Consider the following 21,917-nt stretch of genomic DNA (forward strand, 5'->3'; position numbering starts at 1 on the left):
TCATCATGTGCAGAAAAGACAGGGTTGAACCTTATCAAAACAGGAGTGAGAAAACCAGCCCATCTGCCTAATGAAGAACATTGTTTGTTTAGAGAGAGTCTCCCTCTGTTGGCCAGGCGGGAGTGCAGTGGTGTGATCACAGCTCACTACATTCCTCCAACTCCTGGGCTCAAGGGATTCTCCCACCTTAGCCTACAGCCTGGGACTACAGGCCCCACCCACCGTGCCCCACTCCTAAAATTCTCGTCTGACACACTATATAAGTCTGACACACTATATAAAAATCCGTTTCTACCAACTGAAAAATTGGATCCAGTAGGGAGCCAGTGGAGCTTTTTAAGTAAGGCATTTCTAATTATGTTTCTGTAGAAGAGAGGCTCCTCAAGAAGGCAGTAGTATGGAAAGATTTTAAATTTATGGACAAAGAAATTTGTGAAACACTAGGTGAAACAACATCAAACAGGTTTCTTTTTCTGAACCTTTAACATGTCCTTACACATTATGACTCCCTAAGAAGGTGATAAAGCATGTGCTTGTCAAATTTATTAGCCTCATGTCTTTTTTTCAAAGGTGTATCTTGTATTTCTAGTGAAAGTTCTGTAGAACATACTTTGGGAAACACTAAAGTATTCGTTATGTGATCAGAGATGTGCTTTAGAAATATTAATTTGGAGGCTACGCACATTTAGGATGAAATAGAGAGACAGAGGCAAAGAAAACAGGCTACGTATCCAGGTAAATATAGTCCAGGTGATGAGAGTGATTACAAAAAGGTAACATAAATACATTGTGAATTTTAATTGGGCAGGACTTTGCAACTGAATGGAAATAGGCAATGAGGAAAGGATACAGGTGGTACAGAGTCATAGGTATTCAAACGTACATTTTGTTGGCTAGAAAAATTGGTACACTCTTCATAGAAATTAAGAAAACAAAAGCTGCACCTTAGTGGGATCTGGATAAACTTACCAAGGGAATGAAAGACATACAACTAACTAATTTTGCTGGAAAGACAGTTGAACCTTACTCTTTCCTGTTGGACTTTTCGCCCTCCTTTCTTTTTCTTTTCTACCTTCTAAGTCAGCCCTCTTAAAGATACCTTTATCACCAGACTGGCTATTGAGGGAAGCAATCTCATTGGTCTCTTTTTTCAATCTCCCAAATGGATATTAAAACAAAACGAAACAAAGATAACACAACTCTTCTTTTTCAGAGTTCTTAAAACTGCTTTTTAGGAGTTTTAGTGCTGATGAATAGAGGACGTAAATATCTTATCAGGACCCCATTTCAACATATGCTAGCGAGTTGCTTAGTATGATGTGAGAAGTAGGGGCAGTAAAAACAAATTGAAAGTTACAATGGCTTTTAAAAAACTTACAGAAGCATAATTGTTTGGGACTATTCTTAGAACTCATCTATTTTAGAATGACAACATGCTATGTTTAATCATTGATATTATCCAAAAATTCATTTTGTGCACTAATATATGGATGTTTAATACTATGGTCTGCTCTTGGGAAACTTAGTTGGCCCTGCTTTAGATAATTTAATTAAAAAGGGGGTTATGTTGGTTTGTGCTTCTACAATACAGTCTTTGTGACTCAAGAGTCACACTGTAACTTGAATGCTACTGCAGATGTTAAGAACAAGAATTTAGATATCCATTGACTCAGATTTAAAATAATGGAGCATTTATGTGAACAAGGTTCTCCTCTTGCCAAACCAAACACAGACCATACCATTTTCTTTTTTACTGCACATACACTATTATTCAACCAAAGCCCTATTCTTGATGAGCCCATCCCAGAACAAACAGAAATGAAGTCACACTCCCACTTGGTCCTCCCTTGTTCTTGAGCACTTTTGTGTACTTTTGTGACTTGTGTTTTTATTTGACAAATCTCATCCTCTTTTCCCTCATAAGCTAAAAAATATGCTTCCAAGGCATATTTAGTGAATCATTTTGTAGGTGATAATTATATGAGCCAACAGGTCTGCCTGTCACTTCAGCATAATGGATGGCACCCTCTTCCACTCCCAGGTGACCTTATTTGCTGATATGGTCACCCGATGTGTCATACCTAATTTTTCTCTTCTCATCCGCCGAGATTCCCCAATTCCAACTTTAACCGAGTTTATTTTTTAAAGCATAGGATTATATACTAAATGGGGAAAAATGAAGAAGTCATCTAGTCATATTTCACACTACAAGAATTCCTTTGACAAAATCCTTCACAAGATTCAGCCTCTATCTGAACTTTCTGGCAGCTAATTCATTACCTTTTGAGGTGGTATTTTCCACTACTAGGCATCTCTAAGTTTTAAGAAAGTCTTCTTTATCTTCAGCTTTAATTTTATTCTTCTTCCCCAGCCTAAAACTCTGTTTATAGTTTGGAATTCCTTTCTCAACCACAGGTTTTTGTAATGCCCAGGTTAAGGGATCCATTGTATATTACAAACTAACTTCTTTTTAGTTATCTGAAAAAATATTAGTTATATATTATCCTTGGGAAAGTTAAGAAAATAGTTATTCAAGTCATTTTTTTGGCATTCAGATGAGGAACCTCATTTGAAAGGCTGCAGGGCTCTATCATTTACTAGCTATATGACCTTGGAAAGTTTATCTCCTTCAGGCTGTTTTTCAGCAACAAAATGAAAGTAAAGTACCCCCTTATGGGCTGCTGTGAGAATCAAATAACATACAAAGTTCCTTAGGAACAGATACTTTATCATGTTTACCACTTTTCTAAGTGCTTACTGCAGGCAGTAGCAGGTACAGAGTAAGTTCTCAATAAATATCTCTATAAGCAATAAAAGTCCTAGAACATTGACTTGCACATAGCACTCAATAAAAGGTAGCTATTACTATTCTTTTAATCATTCTTCCTATGATCTGGTTTCTAGAATTCTCACTACATTAATTCACCCTCTTATGGAAGCTATCTTGTTTACTCAACATTCTTAACATGTAGTTCTAACAATTCAATACTATGTGGTGTATGGAGATTTTGCTTTATTTGAACATAATTATTTTAAGGAAGTCTAAACAGACAAGCGTCTGCTGGGAAAAAGCTAGTCTACCTGCTTATATAAAGAGCTGGCACTTACAAAACCCAGTAACTTTCTCACAATACCACCCTTTAAACATTGGGAAATGTATGGTTAAGAGAACAAAAATATCAGCAAATAAGGAGTGATCAGCCAGGTAAGAGAAGAACCAGGACAGTGCAGTATTATGAAGGAAAAAAAAAAAAAAAAAAGCCACTGCAACCAGTACTTATGTTTATTACTGTACCTAATAAACAGCCCAGTGTGGTGATTCCTATTCACTTAGTAGCCTCCCCATCTAGAATATACTCCGTGATCTCTCTTGATGGCCAGACTGTGTAAAGTTCATACACAGTGTTTAATACAGGGATCCCCAAATATTGTCAGTTTAATGAGTAAACACAAATTTCAAGGAGGGCACTACAGTGAGATGAACAGTTTTCTGATAGGAGATTGTACAACTAATGTTTTCACCAGTGTACTTTAGGACAGCAGATTCAGATTAAGGCGCTGGGACTGAATGCAAATAGTAAAATTACAAATATAAAGTAAAAATTTGGAATCGTTGCCAAAGAAAGGAATGCAAATTGAGTTAATAACTTGAAAGAACAGTAAGGTTTAGCTTTTGTTCTTATTTTTAGTGAGACTCCGATTGGAGTTTGTTTGTAGACACATCTGAAAAAAGTGAAGGGAGAGATGGAAGATGGTAAATGTCAAGGAAAAGATGGAAGGATAAATCACTGTAATAAAAAGGAGTACTTCTTTTTCGCCAACAGAAGTAAAGGTAAAGTGTCTGAGTTAACGAATGGATTGTTGACCTCTGGGGAGGGTGATCCCATCAGCTCAGCTTTGTGACGACCTAAGAATATCCCTTCCACCCCTTTCCTGATCCAATCATGCTGGCTGCATAAAACCACCTAAATCAATCAACTGTTACACTTCCGTTAGTGCTAGGATATATTCATATAACTCCCACGTATTAAATGAAAATACAACCATCTAAAAATAAGACAACAAGATTGCTGCTACACCAAGAAAGGATTTTAAAAAGGCCTGTTCACAAGGTAAGTGAGGGCCAGAGGAAAGGCGGTCGTTTAAACTGAAATTCAAGCTGCGATGACACCTCCTAATGCAATCAAACGCTGCTGCAGCACACTTCTTAGGAGATCGGGTTCAACGCCAGGGTAAGGTGAGAATCTGGCCTGGCGGCTCCGGCCCCGGCCATTCGGTTCCGTTCCGTTTATAAAGCCGGTTGGGCTCCGGCCGCCACCATTCACTCGACGGCTCTCGGCACGAACGCTTGGTCGCAAAGCCTGCCGAGGTCCTAGATGAATCGCTTCAGGCCTGAAAACAAGGAAGCCGTCTCCAGAGACCATTGCCAACGCTGACGCCCGCGGTCTGAGGTCGCTGTGGGAAGAGCCGTGGGCCACCCTGCTCCTCTGATCACCGGCGGACAGGGACACATTGTTCAGGGCCATCCTCAAACGCCGCCCGCAGTATTTGCGTTACGTCCCTTGGTCAAGAAAGGCCCTTCGCGGCTCCCCAGATCAGTTCAGCCTGTCTCGGACCGGGTGACTAACCACACCGGAAGCCATAACTGAGCCTGCGGAATAAGCCAGACACCGCCCTGCCTTTATCGAGCGCTATCCTGGCGAGCATGCGCAATCCGTCCGCACACGTCGACGCCCGCTGAGAGCAAGCGCAACGGACGTTTGCGTTGGTGACGCCAGGGAGCGTGAGGACGTGGGGCTTCCGTGAATGCGCAGTGGGTGCGTCGGCCACGACCTTTTGGCCAGGTTAGGGAGGGGGCGACGCTGAGATGGGGGCGGCGGCGGCGGAAGCGGATCGGACTCTCTTTGTGGGCAACCTTGAAACGAAAGTGACCGAGGAACTCCTTTTCGAGCTTTTCCACCAGGTAAGCGGATGGGTTCGGCTCTTTTGCCTTTCGTTTTCCGTCTCGCCTAGGGCCTGGCCCAGCGGCCACCCCGTTTTCTTTTCGTGGCCGTCAGGGGACCCGACTGGTGGCTGTTTGGGGGTGAAGGGCGCGTCTGGGTTGCGAAACGCTCGCTGGGTGTCGCTTTCCTGGAAGATATTGGTTCGTTTAGGCCAAAAGTGACGACTAAAGGTGGTGGAGGGATCCTCGGTCAAGTTTCGGGGTAATTAGAGATCCAGGCGTCCTTGGGAACATAGTGTGTGTGTAGGGTCTTCGTTGAGCAGTGCTTTTTCTTATCCCTCCTGTTCTCATCTTCCCCTTAGGATAATTTGTCTGTGGTTTATCTGACTGGGAACTTAATAGTTTAATTTATTTGTGTCAGTTTTCCCCTAAAGTTTGCTTATTAAATTGCAACATTATTAAAACATGTAAAATAAAATCGTTAAGTACTCTGTAGAAAAACAGCATTTTAGTGGTGCTATATTAAAATGTGTGAAAAATTCTGAGTATCCCATTCCCCCCATCCCTATCCCCTAATAACTGGTATTGTTTGATTAATCAATACAAAAGTCAGTTTTTGGTTCAAGAAAATCATTCTCTTGTTCTTGATAAATGTTCATTTTCATGGAGTGGCAAAATAATGGCGATTTGTCACTATGCTGAGAAGCCATACAGTGCTGTGAACTGCAAAAGTGATTGTGTTTTCAGTTCTTTATGGGTCCCCTTCCCCAAATAAATCTAATGTTCGGTCATAACTAGGATATTTACTGTAGCCGAAATGGAAATCCGTACATCATTTTTAAAATAAGTTTCTGATTACATTTCCGTTGTTTTTTAACTTTGTCATCTCGTATTTGTAAAATTTGAGTGTTTTCCTTTAGTTGCTTTATTTAAATTCTAAACACCTTTTTGTTCGTAGGCTGGGCCAGTAATAAAGGTGAAAATTCCAAAAGATAAGGATGGTAAACCAAAGCAGTTTGCGTTTGTGAATTTCAAACATGAAGTATCTGTTCCTTATGCAATGAATCTACTTAATGGAATCAAACTTTATGGAAGGCCTATCAAAATTCAATTTAGATCAGGTAAATGTCCAATGAGGTTAGGGGGGCATTTTTTCCTGCTGTTTTTAAATTTATTATTCAGTTTTGAAGGACCTCTTATTTGTAGATGGAACTGCTTTCTTAAGCATCGTGATTAGCAAACTTTATCTTGAAAACGGGTAACATTGACACATGGATTTTGAAATTATAATTTTAAAACAGCTTTAAGTTTCATTTTGGGTTAGTGAAAAGAACATAAACTGTATCACTAAGAGAGTTGGGCTTGGGTGCTCTGAAAAGAGCTAGGTTTATTTTCTGAAAATGCTTCTCCTGGCTGCTTTGTAATTACTTTCATATATTTTGATTCTTGATCATGTGAGGATGAAACTGTCCATGTATCCAGTCTTACAATTTAGGGTGGAGATCAGAAAATTATGGTCAGATTGGATATTTATGGAATGCTTTGTTTTGCTTATCTGATATTATACACTTATAATTTTCACTCTGATGAAGCCATAAAGCAGTCTACAGCAGTTTGAGATTTTTTTTTTTTTTTGAGTGGGAGTCTTACCCTCGGCTGGAGTGCAGTGGCACAATCTCAGCTCACTGCAACCTCCGCCTCCCGGGTTCAAGCGATTCTCCAGAGTAGCTGGGATTACAGGTGCACGCCACCACGCCTGGTTAATTCTTTGTATTTTTAGTAGAGATGGGGTTTCACCATGTTGGTCAGGCTGGTCTCGAACTCCTGGCCTCAAGAAATCTGCCCACCTCAGCCTCCCAAAGTGCTGGGATTACAGGTGTGAGCCACCGTGCTGGGCCAGCAGTTTGAGATTTTTCTCTTTTAGATTGTGTTTACCTTTTTGGAGTGATTTCAGGTGGGGAAGACAAAATTTCAAATTAGATTTTCTATCAAGAATAATTTTTCAAATTATTTCATTTTAGGAAGTAGTCATGCCTCGCAAGATGTCAGTTTGTCATATCCCCAGCATCATGTTGGCAATTCAAGCCCTACCTCCACATCTCCTAGCAGGTAATATTTCTCACTTATTGTTAAGATCACTTACCAGGATTTCTTATAGGGAATAGCCTCAAAACACATGAGCGACATAACCATCCCCACATACGTGTACAGTACATGTATACACTTGAAACAAAATTTCTCAAAACATTATTTACCCTCACTACTTGCATTATTTACTATTTCATTGAAAAACATTAATTTATTTTACAATCATTAATTGCTTGTTACTTACAGTTAAAAATACCAATTAGTCAGCAGAGTATTGGACTAAGAATTCCTAGAATTGGATTCTAGGTCTGCATCTATCAATTGTGTAATCTTGAGCTAGTTTCCTTTCTTTAGCCCCATCTTCCCATGTGTAAGGAAAAGAAGTTGAATTAAATGATTTGTAAAATCCCTTCAGGTACTGAGTATTAGAAAGTATCGTATTTACTTAAATAATTTTATTTGCTTTGGGGAGGTTAATATTTTACCAGGGACAGTTTTTCCCGGTGTATCCATAGAGCTATTTAACAGTCATTTAAGGAAGATTTAATAAATACCTGCCATATGTCAGGTTCTTCACCAAATCTTTTACATGTATGATTTCATTTATTCCTCACAGCAGTTTTATGAGGGTAGAGATTATTTTTATCTCTACTTTATATATAAAGGGAAATGAAAAATGGAGGTTAACTTGCTCAGATTCAGTGGGCTGGGATTCAAACCCAGGCAGTGTAGTGTGATTGAGCCCAGCCACTATGATATATTATCTAGAGGAGCTTAAAGTCTAAATGAAGACACATATATATTTTTGTGAATACCTGTTCAGTTACTGTAATAAGTTCTCTAAAGAAAGAGTAGAAAGGGCTTTGAGAAAATTTTAGGAGAAGGAGATGATATAGATGAATGTGGAACTGAAAGAAGCCAGTGTATCTAGATCATAATGAATGAAAATGGAGAGAAGCAGGGGATTTTGGTAGATAGGCTGGAGAGGGTCTTATAAACTCTAATCAGGATTTTGAGATTTACCCTAAAATCGAATAGGAAGGCAGTGAAATGTTTTAGGTAGGGTACTGATAGGAACAAGTTTATATATTAAGAGTTGTTTGGTTGCAATGGGAGAATGGATTGGAGGGGACAAGAGTGAAAATAGAGCACTGAGGAAGCTTTTAGTAGCAAGGTATTGATGTTGGAAGCTATTGATGGATGAGGTTGATAGTTTAGATTAAGGTAGTGTCATGAGCTAGAGAGAAGTGGATGGATATGAAGAGATACTGGAAGGTGGATAGTGAGCAAGCCGTAGTGCAAAAAATGTACCCTCCCGGTGTTCTTTCTTGTCAGCTGAAATTAATTAACAGCGTTTAAACATTTCTTGGTAAAGTTGGAATTTAAAGCACTTCCAGCCATTTAATGGAGTCTTCAAAGGCATCCTAGGTAGAGGAAAATAAAATGTTTTCCCTCTTAGAATTTCATGGGGAGAAAAAAACAGGTGCAGTGACCCATTCCTATAGTCCCGGCTACTTGGAAGGCTGTGGTGGGAGAACCACTTGAGGCCTTGAGTTTGGGACCAGCCTAGGCAGCATAGCAGGGCACTCTCTCTATTTAAAGACTTTCTTTGGAAAAAAAAAAGTACAAGTAAATACTTTGGTTTTAATCAAAGGCTAGAGAGTTTATCATTTCTATAAATTGTATTCCTCCCTTAGCATACAGATAATAAAATATAATCTGATTTGAGAAAGCCTAAAATTAAAAGATCCAAACTGTAAGACTAGCCAATTGGTTATAGGATTCTAAAGACATTTTAAAATAATTTAAAGCATTTTTAAAGTGAGCTTTTCTGTAGAGCAAGTTATCCCTTTAATAAATAAGGAATAAGGTATAAATCCTCAAAAGTAATATCCTATGTATGTTACAGAACTCTTAATTCCTTACCTCCCAAAACTTCTTTCTCTTTTCTGTCTCAGGAAATGTCTACCTAATTACTCAAGCCAAAAGTCTAGATTTGATCCTTTATTTCTTCCCTCATTCCACATATCCAGTCGATCAAATTCTCTTCATTTTAGTTTTCAGTCTAGGTCTTTGCATTAGCCCAGGAACTGACAAATTATTTCTAGAGAAGGCCATATAGTTAATATTTTAGACTTTGCAGAAGATACTGTTTCTGTCTCTGCCATTGTAGCACTTAAGTAGCCATAGATAATACAAAAACAATGGTGTGGCTGTGTTCCAATAACACTTTGTTTAGGGAAAACTGAATTGGGCAGCTTGACCCACTGGCTATACTTGCTCACCCCTGTACTAGTCTTTCAGCTGGGAAATTTTTGCCTCTTTGTAACCTTGGTGTTCAGTTCTAACTACAAATGTCACCTTTTTAGAAAGGCAGTCCCTCACCAGCTAAAAGATAGGGGAACCTCCTGTTTCACTTCCATTTGATCTTTAATCAGACATTTTATCACTTACAATCATGAGAAAATATCTTCTTGTCTGTATTCTTATTCTGGCTGCATGGGAGCAGATACCTTGTCTGTCTTATTCATGCCAACCTTTGAGAAATGCGTTTTGCTCATGGTTGTCATTTAGTAAATATTTAGTGAATGAATGGTTATATGTTGGTTTTCTTTTTAGCAGGTACGAAAGGACTATGGATAACATGACTTCCTCAGCTCAGATAATTCAGAGATCTTTCTCTTCTCCAGAAAATTTTCAGAGACAAGCAGTGGTAGGTTGACTATTTTTCAACTTGAGTTGCCAAAAAAAATTCATCCTTAGTTAAAATGTTCATATTGTATCAAATAACTGGTTTTTAATTAACTTTGTTCAAAGTTGGAGGTTTTATTCCTTTAGTCCTCAAGAAAAATTTTTTCTCAAATTTTTGTTAGACTAGCATGATCTTTATAGATTGAGCACTCATTTTAGTTTTCACTGGGCTGAAATATACACTTAAAAGACTGAAGATAAGTAGAAGTAAAACTTCTTTTACATTTGTTTTTCTTTTCAACCATCATTTACTCATTGTCTGATGTTCTTGTACCCTATCCTGAGTGACTTTATCGTAAACTTGGGTCTTCTAGACCAGTTTCATTTTAAACGTAAACTTTTTTTTTTTTTCTGTGGTGGTAACGTCATCATGAGACTAGGCTTAACATTTTAGCTATCTTCTACTGTTTCATCTTTGTCATCACTTGTTCAGGTAGGAAGCTCTTGGTAACTATTTGGTACCCAAATCATGATCTTGGCTTGTAGTCCCCAGGCTTTTGTATTTCATAGGTCTGCAAAATGAAATACAGATGTGAAAATCAATTTGAGAGACCAGTATAGAGGATGTTAACTTTTATGTACATATCGCCTATTTTTCTAATTTTACTGTAGACTATTAAAATAAAAATGATCATATACTAGTATTTATCCACAGGCAGAATTTGGGAACCACCAGTCTAGTCAATTACGCCCCCATTTCCCCCTCACTAGTTCATCTTGCACACCATTTCAGAATTAATATTACAATTCTGTTTTATCTTCTTGCACATTGACTTTCCATTGTTTGTAAGATAAAGTCAGATTTCTCTAACCCAATTATTAGGGATTCTTACTGTCTGATTCCAGTAAACCCTGTAGCGTTACTTTTCATTGTTTACTACTTATTAAGATCCGTAACCTGTCTCAGCCAGAATTACTTGGTATTCTGTGAACCTGGTCTGTGTTTCCCTCTTATTTTTGTTTGTGCAATTTCCTTTTCTTGGCATATCTCCCCCTTAAAATGTTTTCTTCGAATATTCCATCCATTGTTTTAATACCCAGATCATATGCCACCTTCATGAAACCTTTCCTGATGATACTGACCTCCTGATTCTTTATGTTTTTTACACAGTGATATTGCATTATAGGCATTTTGTGTGACTTATTCTGAGTTGCATTCTTGAGGACAAAGCGTAGTATGTATGTATATATATTTCGTAGGTATAAATTGGAATGATTGAGGCTATTGTACTACTTTAGTTGTGTTTAATTTAGGATCCCTCTAGGCAAGAGTGACTTTATTTTCTTTCATCCAAATACATATGACCAAATACATATTGGCTTTGGTATCTAGAAGTATTAACATTTCTGCTTTTCCTCTTCCTCAGATGAACAGTGCTTTGAGACAAATGTCATATGGTGGAAAATTTGGTTCTCCACCTCTGGATCAATCAGGATTTTCACCATCAGTTCAATCACACAGTCATAGTTTTAACCAGTCTTCAAGCTCTCAGTGGCGCCAAGATACACCGTCATCACAGCGTAAAGTCAGAATGAATTCTCATCCCTACCTAGCAGATAGACATTATAGCCGGGAACAGCGTTACACTGATCATGGCTCTGACCATCATTACAGAGGAAACAGAGATGATTTCTTCTATGAAGATAGGAATCATGATGGCTGGAGCCATGACTATGAAAACAGAAGAGACAGTAGTAGAGATGGAAAATGGCGTTCATCTCGACACTAACATGTTAAAAGGACATTGTTTTTATAGGGTCATTTTAGGCCCTTCGACTAAGTTGATATGGAAATATTTTGTTGAAAAACTGTACAGAGCAGCTTTACAAGTTGTCACATTTCTTTATACATTTTTTTAAAGCTACAATTTAATACAAAATGAATTATGGTTTTATTACATTAATAACCTTTCACCTCAGGGTTTTATGAAGAGGAAAGGGTTTTATGCAAAAGAAAGTGCTACAATTCCTAATCATTTTAGACACTTTAGGAGGGAGTGCAGTTGTATGATAAAGCAGATATTTTAATTATTTGTTATCTTTTTGTACTGCAAGAAATTTCTTGCTAGTGAATCAAGAAAATGTCCAAGTTGACAGTCTAAAATGGCTACTGGTATTTTGTGAATTCAAAAATATAACTTTTCAGTGATTCATTTTACTAACATTCTATTTGAGAAGACTTATTGGTAAAGTTTGGGGATAAAGGCATTGCTTAACTTCTTAGGTAATTTAGGTATAAATTCTGTGACATGCTCTTGAGCTTTACCCTAGTTGAAGATGCATGTGTAGACCTACACATACTGTTTCACTCTAAAATTTAGAAATTGTTCATTAAATCACATTTGAGGTATAAGTCACTCAGGAAGTTAAAATATCTCTACATGTATATTTTTACCTTAAAAATACAGTGTTAGCATAAATCCCCTTTTCAGGAAGAACAAAAGTGTCAGTGCATAGTTAGATAAAATGGTAAAATGTTTTACTGAAAGCATACTTTTTCGGAAAAAAGATTCATGGAGCCTTTAAGTGCTGCCTCTGTCAGTCAAACGTTAAAAACTTTTAACATTTTCAGAGTGCCCAGGATGTGTACAAAGACACATGTAATGGAGATTGTACAGGTTTTTTTTTTTGTTTGAACTTTTGAAAGAATTTAATCTCAACGTTTTCTAATTTTAAAAATTTAAAATCTTGTTTAACAAAAACTTTTAATGTATTAAGATACTGTTTTCATTTCATTACAGAATTGTTTATAGAAGTTCATTCTTTGAAAAATAAGGATCCTTTTTAATACCACAGCATTTGTACTGTTCCTTTTTAATATACTGAAAATATAAAAGGAAGGGTGTGTGTTATTTTTTTTTTTATGTCACTGACTTCAGAGACATTGTATACAAAGAATTATCAACATACTTTTATTCACTAATTGCCTGCTGTTTAGAATGTCAGTTCTTTAATTTTGAGCATCCTGAAATACATCTTTTGTACATACGGAGCATGATGTTTAAGAATAGATTTTCAGTGACCCCTCGATTGTAGTTTGAAGTACTTTAGTTACCCTCAGTGGTCTCTAGGAGTTAAAGTACACTTAGATTTCCTGTTTATAAATGAATTCAGTTTTTCTGTATCTAAGTAAATGGAGCTATTCAACTACTCAGTATAGAATTAAGATAAACAATTTGCTTAAGCAATTTCACAGACTTTGTCTCCAATGAGATTATTATTTTTGGGTTATCTTATCTATATGAAAACTTAGTAGGTTTGTAGATGTTAACAAAGATTAATACTGCATGTTTGTTTTTCTTTGTTTGAGACAGTCTTGCAATGACACCCAGGCTAGAGTGCAATGGCGGGATCTCAGCTCACTGCAACCTCCACTTCCCAGGTTCAAGTGTTTCTCCTGCCTCAGCCTCCTGAGTGGCTGGGATTACAGGCACCCACCACCATGCCCGACTAGTTTTTGTATTTTAAGTAGAGGTGGGGTTTCACCATATTGGCCAGGCTGGTCTCAAACTCCTGACCTCAAGTGATCCACCTACCTCAGCCTCCCGAAGTGCTGGAATTACAGGCGTGAGCCACTGTGCCTGGCCTAATACTGCGTTATTACAACTTTATCTGTGGGTCAGATCCTTTCGTATTGGTTAACCAATGACCCTGACTCAGAATAATCTTTTTCAATGGTGTTTTGAGGGAAGCTTGTGAAGTTCCAGTGAATCTTCTTTTTCACTTCACTTTCAGTGAGCTGAAAGTAACCAAACTAAATACATGTATTGCGTAAAGAACAGGACAAGACAGCCTTAAAAAATTGAATATAGTTGGTGAGACAACTCCTAAGTACAGGTTGAGCATCCCTTATCCAAAATGCTTGGGAAGTGTTTTGGGTTCTGGAATATTTGCTTTAATGCTTGTCGGTTGAGCATCCCAAGTCTGAAAATCCAGAGTGCTCCTGTGAGCATTTGCCTTGAGTGTCACATCTGTGTTGGCACTCAAGAACTTTCGTATTTCGGAGCATTTCAGATTTCAGATTTGGGATGTTCCATCTATATCAAGAGCCGCAAGAACAGAAAGGAAGAAATTATTTTTGTGGGAGAATAGTTTCTCCCAGAGTGTTTCCCATGGAACGCTAGTCTCAAAAGGTGTTCTAAAAAAAAAAAAAAAAAAAAAAAATCAAATGCGTGGAAGCCATTGTGTGTTATTGTGTGACTTTCTTTTGCTCAAAAACAGCACCGTAAAATTTCTGACAAGTACTATAGTAAAAAAATCCCTTTATACTTAATCTAGTGTTTTCTACCTTTCCCTATCTAAAATAAAATTTTTCTACCACTTTCTGATTATGTTGTGTGCGCCCACTTTCCCCATACCCACTGCTACCATCTTAGAGTAGGCAATTTTCTCAAGAGGATGATTCCCAGAACACCCTAATGTTTTCCTGCTTCCAGTGTTTTTTTCCTCAAATTCATTCCACACTCTTGAGAATTGAAGATGTAAATCTGTCACTCGCCTGAAATAAAGCGTCAGTGTCCTCTGACTTAAGTACAAAATTCTCAACTTAATATGACCCCTATTCGGCATCTGCTACTTCGGTCTCTTCTGATGACTTTACCACTTTAGTTCTCATAGTAACTGTCCTTCACTGCTCAATCTATGCACTACTTCCTTTAGAAAGCCTTTCCAGAGCTCTGAAATCCAGATTCAGTGCCAAGTTACATATTCCCCAAATATCTTTATCTCTTACCATAGCCTTTAGACTGTATTATAATTTTCTTTTTACTTGTCTGTCTCCATAGACAGCTCTGTGAAGACAGACCTTATCTTACTCATCACTGCATTCCCAGGATCCAGTGCCTGGCATATATTTAACATTGAAACTTTTTGATGAAAGGAAGAACCTCTGTTAATTGAATAAGGAAAAGGAGGATTCAAGACATAAAACTTTGAATAGCCTCTCTAAACCTAAAACATGGCATCCTGAGAATTACATGTCACAGTACATGCATTCTAGAATTCTATTTGTTCATTTTGTCAAACTTCAAAAAGTTTTGGATCTGTATTCATGAATAATGTGTGATTTTGTTTTTATTTTATTTATGGCAGAGCCTCGCTCTGTCACCCAGGCTGGAGTGGAGTGGCGCAATCTCAGCACACTGCAACCTGCGCCTCCCGGGTTCCAGCAATTCTCCCACCTCAGCCTCCCGAGTAGCTGGAATTACAGGCACCCACCACCACGCCTGGCTAATTTTTCTATTTGTAATAGAGATGGGTTTTCCCCATGTTGGCCAGGCTGGTCTTGAACTCCCAACCTCAGGTGATCTGCCTGACTTGGCCTCCCAAAGTGTTGGGATTACAGGCGTGAGCCACTGACACCCGGCCTGCTTTTGTTTTTTAATTGTAATATCTTAGTTTGGTTTAGGAGTATGGTTCTGCTAGCCTTATAAAATAAATTGGCAAGCTTCTCATTTTCCATGCCCCCCAAAAATTTGAATAATAAAGGAATTAGCTGTTTCTTCAACATATGTTGAACTCATTTATACAGCTATCTGGGTTTGCTTTAGAAATAGTTCTTTGATTCCTTTATCAATTTCCTTTACAGTTATCATCTTTTCAGTTTTGCTACTTTCTCAGGAAACAATTTGGATAATTTATACTTTTCAAGAAAATCAACCATTCCCTTTTTCTGAATATATTGCTATAGAGTTGTACATAGTGTTTCTTACAATTTTTGTAAAACTCCCAATATCTCTGGTTATAGTGCAGTTTTAGTTCCTGACAATATATTTTACATTCCCTCTCGTCCTCAGATGAGACTGGCTGTGCTATTTTGGCATACATTTTACATTTATATGTTATAAGCCCTACGCTACCTTGTTTTTGTTAAAATAGGCAGATTCTTAAATAATAAGAAAATGATATATAATAATTAAGAAAAAAGAGGAAAAAAATCTTACTGCTTACCTGCATAGTTACCATTTCTGGAGCTCCTCATTCCTTTGTGCAGATCCATTTATCTATCTGGTATAATTATTCTGCTTGAAAGACTTCTTGTGGTATTTCCCATAGGGCAGCTTTGCAGGTGATGAAATCTTTTAGTCTCTTTCACCGTTTTGAAATATATTTTGAAGAATATTTTGAAATATATGTTTAAATAAATTCTAGATATAGAATTCTAAATTGATGAGGTTCTTTTCTTTCAATTCATAAAAATAGTTGGTCCGTTGTTCTCTTGATTATTTCCCATAAGGAAATCTTATATACAATGTGTCATTTTTCTCCAGCTAGTTTTGAGCAATTGATTACTATGTGCCTTGACACAGTTTTCTTCATGTTTCTTGCGCTTGGGGTTCATTGAGCTGCATCAATCTTTGGAGTTTTCGCCTGATTTGAAAAAAAATTTTAGACATTTGAATTTTTTAATACCAATTTTCCACTCCTTTGGAAACTCCAATGCATTTATATGAGGCTGCGTGATGTTGTCATATAGCCAGCTCTCTGTTAAGTATAAAATGTTATTTATATTTTGAAATTTTATTTATTTATAGACAAGGTCTCACTCTGTCACCCAGGCTGAGTGCAGTGGTGCGATCACAGCTCACTGCAGCTTCAACCTCCTGGGCTCAAGTGATCCTCCCACCTCAGCCTCCCGAGTAGCTGGGATTACAGGCACATGCCACCTTGCCTGGCTAATTTTTTATTTTTTGTAGTGTAGAGATGGGGTCTTGCTATGTCACCCAGGCTGGTTTTGAACTCCTGGACTCACACAAGCAATGTGATCCATCTCAGTCTCCCAGCGTTGGGATTACAAGTGTGAGCCACCACAACTGGCCTATGTATCTTTTTCTTATAAAAAAGGATGTCCCTCTGTTGCCAGGCTGAAGTACAGTGGCACAATCATAGCTCACTGCAGCCTCAAACACCTGGGCTTACGTGATCCTGCTGCCTCAGCCTCCCCAGTGGTTAGGACTACAGGCACGCATCATCATTCCTGGCTCGTTTTTTCCAAAAAAAAATTTGTTGCCTGGCTGGTCACTAACTCCCGGCCTCAAGTGATTCTCTTGTCTCAGCCTCCCAGAGAGCTGGGATTGTGGGCATAAGCCATCTTGCCCAACAGCCTAGTACAAAGTTTCTAAAATTACTTTTTCTCTTTTTGTTCAATGTGAGTAGTTTCTAATGCTATGACTTCAACTTTACTAATCTTTTCTTTTGCAATGTCTAATCAGCGATTTTCAATATAATCTTCATTTCAGACGTTGTAGTATTCCTCATAACTTTTTGGGGGGGATCTTTTTAATGTCTTTTGTCTTTTTTCCTTTTTTTAAATTTCAAGTTATTTGCCTGATCATGGATCTTTTTTTATATCTTTGTTGTCTCTACCTACATTTTGAACATTTAAAACATACTTTATAGTAATTTTTAATGTCCTCATCTGCTAATTCTAGTATCTTTGTTGGTTCTGGGTTGGTGTCCCACTCTTCTCATTACTAGATGTATTTTCGTGCTCTTTGTATGCTTTATACTTTTAATTGTATGCTGGGCATGCTGAATTTCACCAATAAAGTAAAATTATAGTACTTGTATTTCTATAAATAATCAGGAGTTTTGTTCTGGGACACAGTTAAGTTACTTATAAACAATTGTGTCCCTTCAGGACTTGCTTTTAAGGTTTGTTAGATTGCATTTGACAAGTATTTAGTCTTGGGTTAATTCACCCCATTAGTGAGGCAAGTTTCTTGAATACTCTGATAGGTAGATGCCTCATGAGTTATGAAATCTCCCATTCTGGCTAGTGGGAACAGACACTGATTCTGGTCACATGTGAGTGCTGAGAAGAATTCCCTCTAATTCTTTTGGGAAATCCTTTCTCCATCTTTAGGTAGTTTCTTTAAACCTGTATACTGATCAGCTCTCTCATGAATATGGGAGAAAACCTGCAGGTCTCCGGGAGTTCTCTTCCTGTGCAACTTATCACTTTTCAGTGCTGTGTACCGGCCATTCCAGCTGCCTTTGTTTCGCTGGACTCTCAGTCGTGTCTCCTGAACTCAGTGAGTTTGCCAGGCTCTGCCTGCCCTGTCTCCCAACCCCACACACTGCAGCCTAAACATTCCCTCAAGGTAGCATGCAAGGCAATCATGTGACTCACTTCATTTGTTTTCTGTTCCTCTGGGATCACTGTCCTTTGTTCCTGATGTCTGTGGTCTTGTTTTACATATTTTGCCTTTGTATTGTGTGTTTCAGGCAGGGGGGTAAATCTAATCCCTGTTACTCCAACTTGGCCAGAAGTTGAAGTTAATCCATGGATTTTGATTTGTAATGCACTCACTCTTCTTCATTTTTAATAGTCTGTAATTTTAGTTTTGATTTTTCTCTTTTAACTTTAGATATTCAGAAGTCTTTATTTCTAAATGACTTTTCTTTATTCTTCTGTTGTGATTTCTAATTTCATAGCTTTGTAGACAGAGAATGTAATCTATGTGATAAAAACTCATAAAGAGACAAACCAGATTGCTAACTGGTTGATAACAGGATTTTTCTACGTTGCCTGGCAATGAGTTAGCTAGGCTGAACCACTGCTCAAGCACACCTCTCCAGAAGATGCCAAGACAGTCTAGGCCCACGTCCAGCCTCCCTGGCTGAGTCCGTCATGCGCTGTGTGGCTCCGGCATGGCATCACTTTAGTTGCATGGTATTTGGTTCATGATTTCTTTTCCCAGCTTCTATAATGGTTTCATGGATGTTTGAAGACTATTTGTTTTCTCTGTGTCAAAATTGTATCTTTACAAAATGCTCTCTTACTTGATATGATCTGTAAACCCAAAAGTCAGACTGAGGGGTCATTTAAAAAATAAAAAATTTCTATGCATTTTATTTTAATGTAACACACAAAAATATACATTCAGTTGTCAGTCTTTTGATGTAGGGCCAGGACCATTTTTTAGTCTTTTTAAAAAAAATCTTGAGTACACTGATTGGAGTTCAATCTGCTTTCTTGTATAGATCACCACCAGACTGTATTGCCTATGATTTCTAACTTGGGTTTCTTTATGGTGCAAGGCAAATGTAGAGAAACTGGTGGAGTATTCAAGTTTTCCAAGATTCTCACTCAAATCATTTTATAGTTGTCTTATGCATACTTATCTGACAATAAATTTCAAAACAATCTATCTTTATTAAATCTTTACAAAGTATTCAACTAGTTTTCTAGAAAGAACTACTATTTTTTACCTTCATATTTTATTAGTTTACATAGTATTTAAAAATAACTTACATTAATAAGATCTGACATTAGAAGATCTGGAATAACCTGACTGGCAAGAGAAAAAGTGGGTGAATATAAGAAAGTGGCTTACTCTTCTAGCCTTCATATATCAAGGGCATTGGCATTTGTTATAGAAAGAATAAGGAACATCAGTTAATCCAATGAATCAGGTATGTGGCATTAAAAGAGCTTCTAATATGATAGATAAAGCTTGTTAATTATATTTTTCAAATTATTTGTATTTGTCCTCTTCTTGATCTCTTAATTCTGAGAGAGATGATTTTACTTTCTCATTTTTCTCTGAGTATTTCCGTCAGTTTTTGCCTGATATAACTCCAAGCTATGCTAGATGCAAAAAGAATAATAACATTTCTTCATCATGTACTATAAACTTTATCAGTGTAAATATCCTTGGCCCATTTTCATTCTTTTAACTTTTAGTTCTATTTTGTTTTATATTAGTATCATCATATCTTTATTTTACTTAATATTTCCCTAATATGTCTTTGTCTATTGGTTAATTTTTAGTACTTCTCTGCCATTTGAATTCAGGAGAGTCTCTTACGTTCTGATGTATTCCTGCTATGCTTTCTTGTATGTGTATGTTTATGATATTGATCACCTTTCTTTATTCTTTTTCTTTCATCTACTGCAGCATTTCATAATTCTGATTGCAAACTGTAACCACCTTTCAAAAAAAAAAAAATAGTGCCTAAACTTTACCCCCAAAATCTCAGAGGAAGAGAGTGGTATCAATATTTTTTTAAAGAAGAATATTCTGTTAGGGTTGAGAACTCTAGTGTCACACTATTTTTATTCCCATGGTGTTTCCCCTTAAATTCTCAGCAATCACAAACTTATCATTTTCCATCAATGGAGAGACTGAAACAGTTGTATCAGTCAAGGTAAAAGTCAGAGAAGCAGAACTAAGAGTGATCAAGAATAAGAGTCTGATTCTAGGGATTCAACATTATGCAAGTGGGATTGCTGGTGGGGCAATCTGCTGGCCTGTATGTGGTGTTGTTGGGCCTGAAGTCACCATGGGTCAGCCAGACCAGCAGTTGGGAAGGGAAGGTGAACAAGAACAAATGCAGGAACCAACCAAAAACTTCTAGAAAAAAATGGAGCTTGCATCTGTTTCGCATTACTCCACCTTATGTGACTTGGATGGCCTGAGGCCTGCAGGAGTAGCTGGCACCTCTAGCCATAGGGCTGCACATATCTTTGGCCCAGAACACAGAGAAGTTTGAGGAGATGTGGCAGCAGCTGGAGGAGCTGCGGGTTGGGTGCTGCCACATGCCATCAAGGTGAGCCAACAAGGTGAGCCAGGGAATCAGCAACAATGTGCATGAGGTACCATAGTGCCTGGCACCCTGCATCAATCTTCCAGAGGGTAAAAATTATGGCTGCTACTTCCCTATGACTTCCAAATCTCAAGATAATTTCTCTTGTGGTCAACTGCATTGCAATTCTGACACTAACTGCTTGGAGTTAGGCCAAATTTCGCAGGCTAAGGGTTTAGTCCTCTATGAGACTGCCCTTAATTCAGACATCAGCCACATGCTAAGGGATTCCCAGGCCACCCACACTTCTGGCCAAGCTGGCTACAAATTCAAGGGTTTCCACTACTTTCTTGGATTTGATAACTTGCTAGAAAGACTCACAGAACTTTGGCAAAAGCTATACTTAAGATTACAGATTTATTATAGCAAAAGAAAACACATCAAAACCAGCCTAAAGGGGAGATGCATAGAGTGAGACCCAGGCGGGTCCTGAAGGCGAAACTTCTGTGTTCACTTCCTGTCACCGTGTATTATCAGCCTGGAACTTTATCCAAGCTTTAATAGCCAGAGTTTTTACTGGAGTTTCATTACATAGGCATTATTGAATCCTTAGCCACGTGATTGAACTCAGTCTCTGGTCCCCTCCTATCCCAATCAGTATCAGACTGATATCACATGGCATAAAGCCCCAACCCTATAATCATGTGGTTGACTTTTCTAGCATGGCCAGGCCTCATCTTGAAATATCTAGGGACCCTATAGAGGTCACCTTTGTTGCATAAATGATCAGGGCTCACCAGGAATAATAAAGATACTCCTATCACTTGGGAAATTCCAAGAATATAGAGGTTCTCTCCCAGGAACCAGGAACATAGGCCAAATTCTGACCTTTGTTGGCATTGGTGTACAACACCAACTCTAAATGGAAACTAGACAGGGAAAGGAATTCTGGGAACTATCGTTACACCTCAGCTAAGTAGACACAGTACAAAGCCACTACAACAGAACTGTATCTGTCTCCCCTGCACCCCACCAAAAAAATACCTTTAGCAAACTCTATTAGTCCATTCTCATGCTGCTATGAAGAGACACCTGAGACCTGAGACTGGGTAATTTATAAAGGAAAGCGGTTTAATTGATTCACAGTTTAGCATCGCTAGGGAGGCCTCAGGAAACTTACAATCATGGCAGAAGGGGAAGAAAACATGTCCTTCTTCACAAGGCAGCAGGAGAGAGAAGAATGAGAGTTGAACAAAGGGAGAAGCTGAGCAAAGGGAGAAACTTATAAAACTATCAGATCATGTGAGAACTCACGATCACATGAGCAGCAGCATGGGGATAACCACCCCCATGATTCAGTTACCTCCCACCAGGTCCCTCCCATGACACATGGGGATTATGGGAACTACAATTCAAGATGAGATTTGGGTGGGGACACAGTCAAACCATATCGCATACCTTCACATTCCTTGCTGCTTCTCTTCCACCTCTCACATAAAGACCACCTCTAGTGCAGTGCTTTAACACAATCACTTAGATTTTAGTTTTATGTTGTCATTAATATTTTAAAATGTTATCCCATCTCATCTAAAAAAGTTGAACTCAT

At 38.1% G+C, this 21,917-nt stretch overlaps 2 protein-coding genes across 3 annotated transcripts; one reads left to right on the forward strand and one right to left on the reverse strand.

Annotated features, from left to right (window-relative positions):
- Nucleotides 1–2,725: 2,725 nt before the first annotated feature.
- C13H11orf71 (chromosome 13 C11orf71 homolog) lies at nt 2,726–4,799 on the reverse strand. The gene has a single exon (XM_023208275.2). It carries the CDS (start codon nt 4,524–4,526, stop codon nt 4,155–4,157), a length of 372 nt encoding a protein of 123 aa, XP_023064043.1. The 5' UTR covers nt 4,527–4,799; the 3' UTR covers nt 2,726–4,154.
- On the forward strand, nt 4,730–13,963 carry RBM7 (RNA binding motif protein 7). Of its 2 annotated transcripts, none has more exons than XM_023208273.2 (5): nt 4,730–4,963; nt 5,901–6,063; nt 6,964–7,051; nt 9,650–9,743; nt 11,149–13,963. In XM_023208273.2, the coding sequence occupies exons 1-5, from the start codon at nt 4,868–4,870 to the stop codon at nt 11,509–11,511; spliced, it is 804 nt and encodes a 267-aa protein (XP_023064041.1). In that variant the 5' UTR covers nt 4,730–4,867; the 3' UTR covers nt 11,512–13,963. The 2 variants fall into 2 exon arrangements, with proteins under 2 accessions (XP_023064041.1, XP_023064042.1); XM_023208274.2 differs by having other exon boundaries at nt 9,653–9,743.
- Nucleotides 13,964–21,917: the final 7,954 nt, after the last annotated feature.

The sequence above is a fragment of the Piliocolobus tephrosceles genome, chromosome 13, assembly GCF_002776525.5.
Source record: "Piliocolobus tephrosceles isolate RC106 chromosome 13, ASM277652v3, whole genome shotgun sequence".
In the NCBI taxonomy this organism is placed as follows: Eukaryota; Metazoa; Chordata; class Mammalia; order Primates; family Cercopithecidae; genus Piliocolobus; species Piliocolobus tephrosceles.

Coding starts and splice junctions, on each gene's coding strand:
- C13H11orf71 (XM_023208275.2), bottom strand. CDS start 4,526: ATGGCCCTGAACAATGTGTCCCTGTCCGCCGGTGATCAGAGGAGCAGG.
- RBM7 (XM_023208273.2), top strand. CDS start 4,868: ATGGGGGCGGCGGCGGCGGAAGCGGATCGGACTCTCTTTGTGGGCAAC. Junction 4,964..5,900: donor TTTTCGAGCTTTTCCACCAG/GTAAGCGGATGG, acceptor TTTTGTTCGTAG/GCTGGGCCAGTAATAAAGGT. Junction 7,052..9,649: donor ACCTCCACATCTCCTAGCAG/GTAATATTTCTC, acceptor TTTTCTTTTTAG/CAGGTACGAAAGGACTATGG.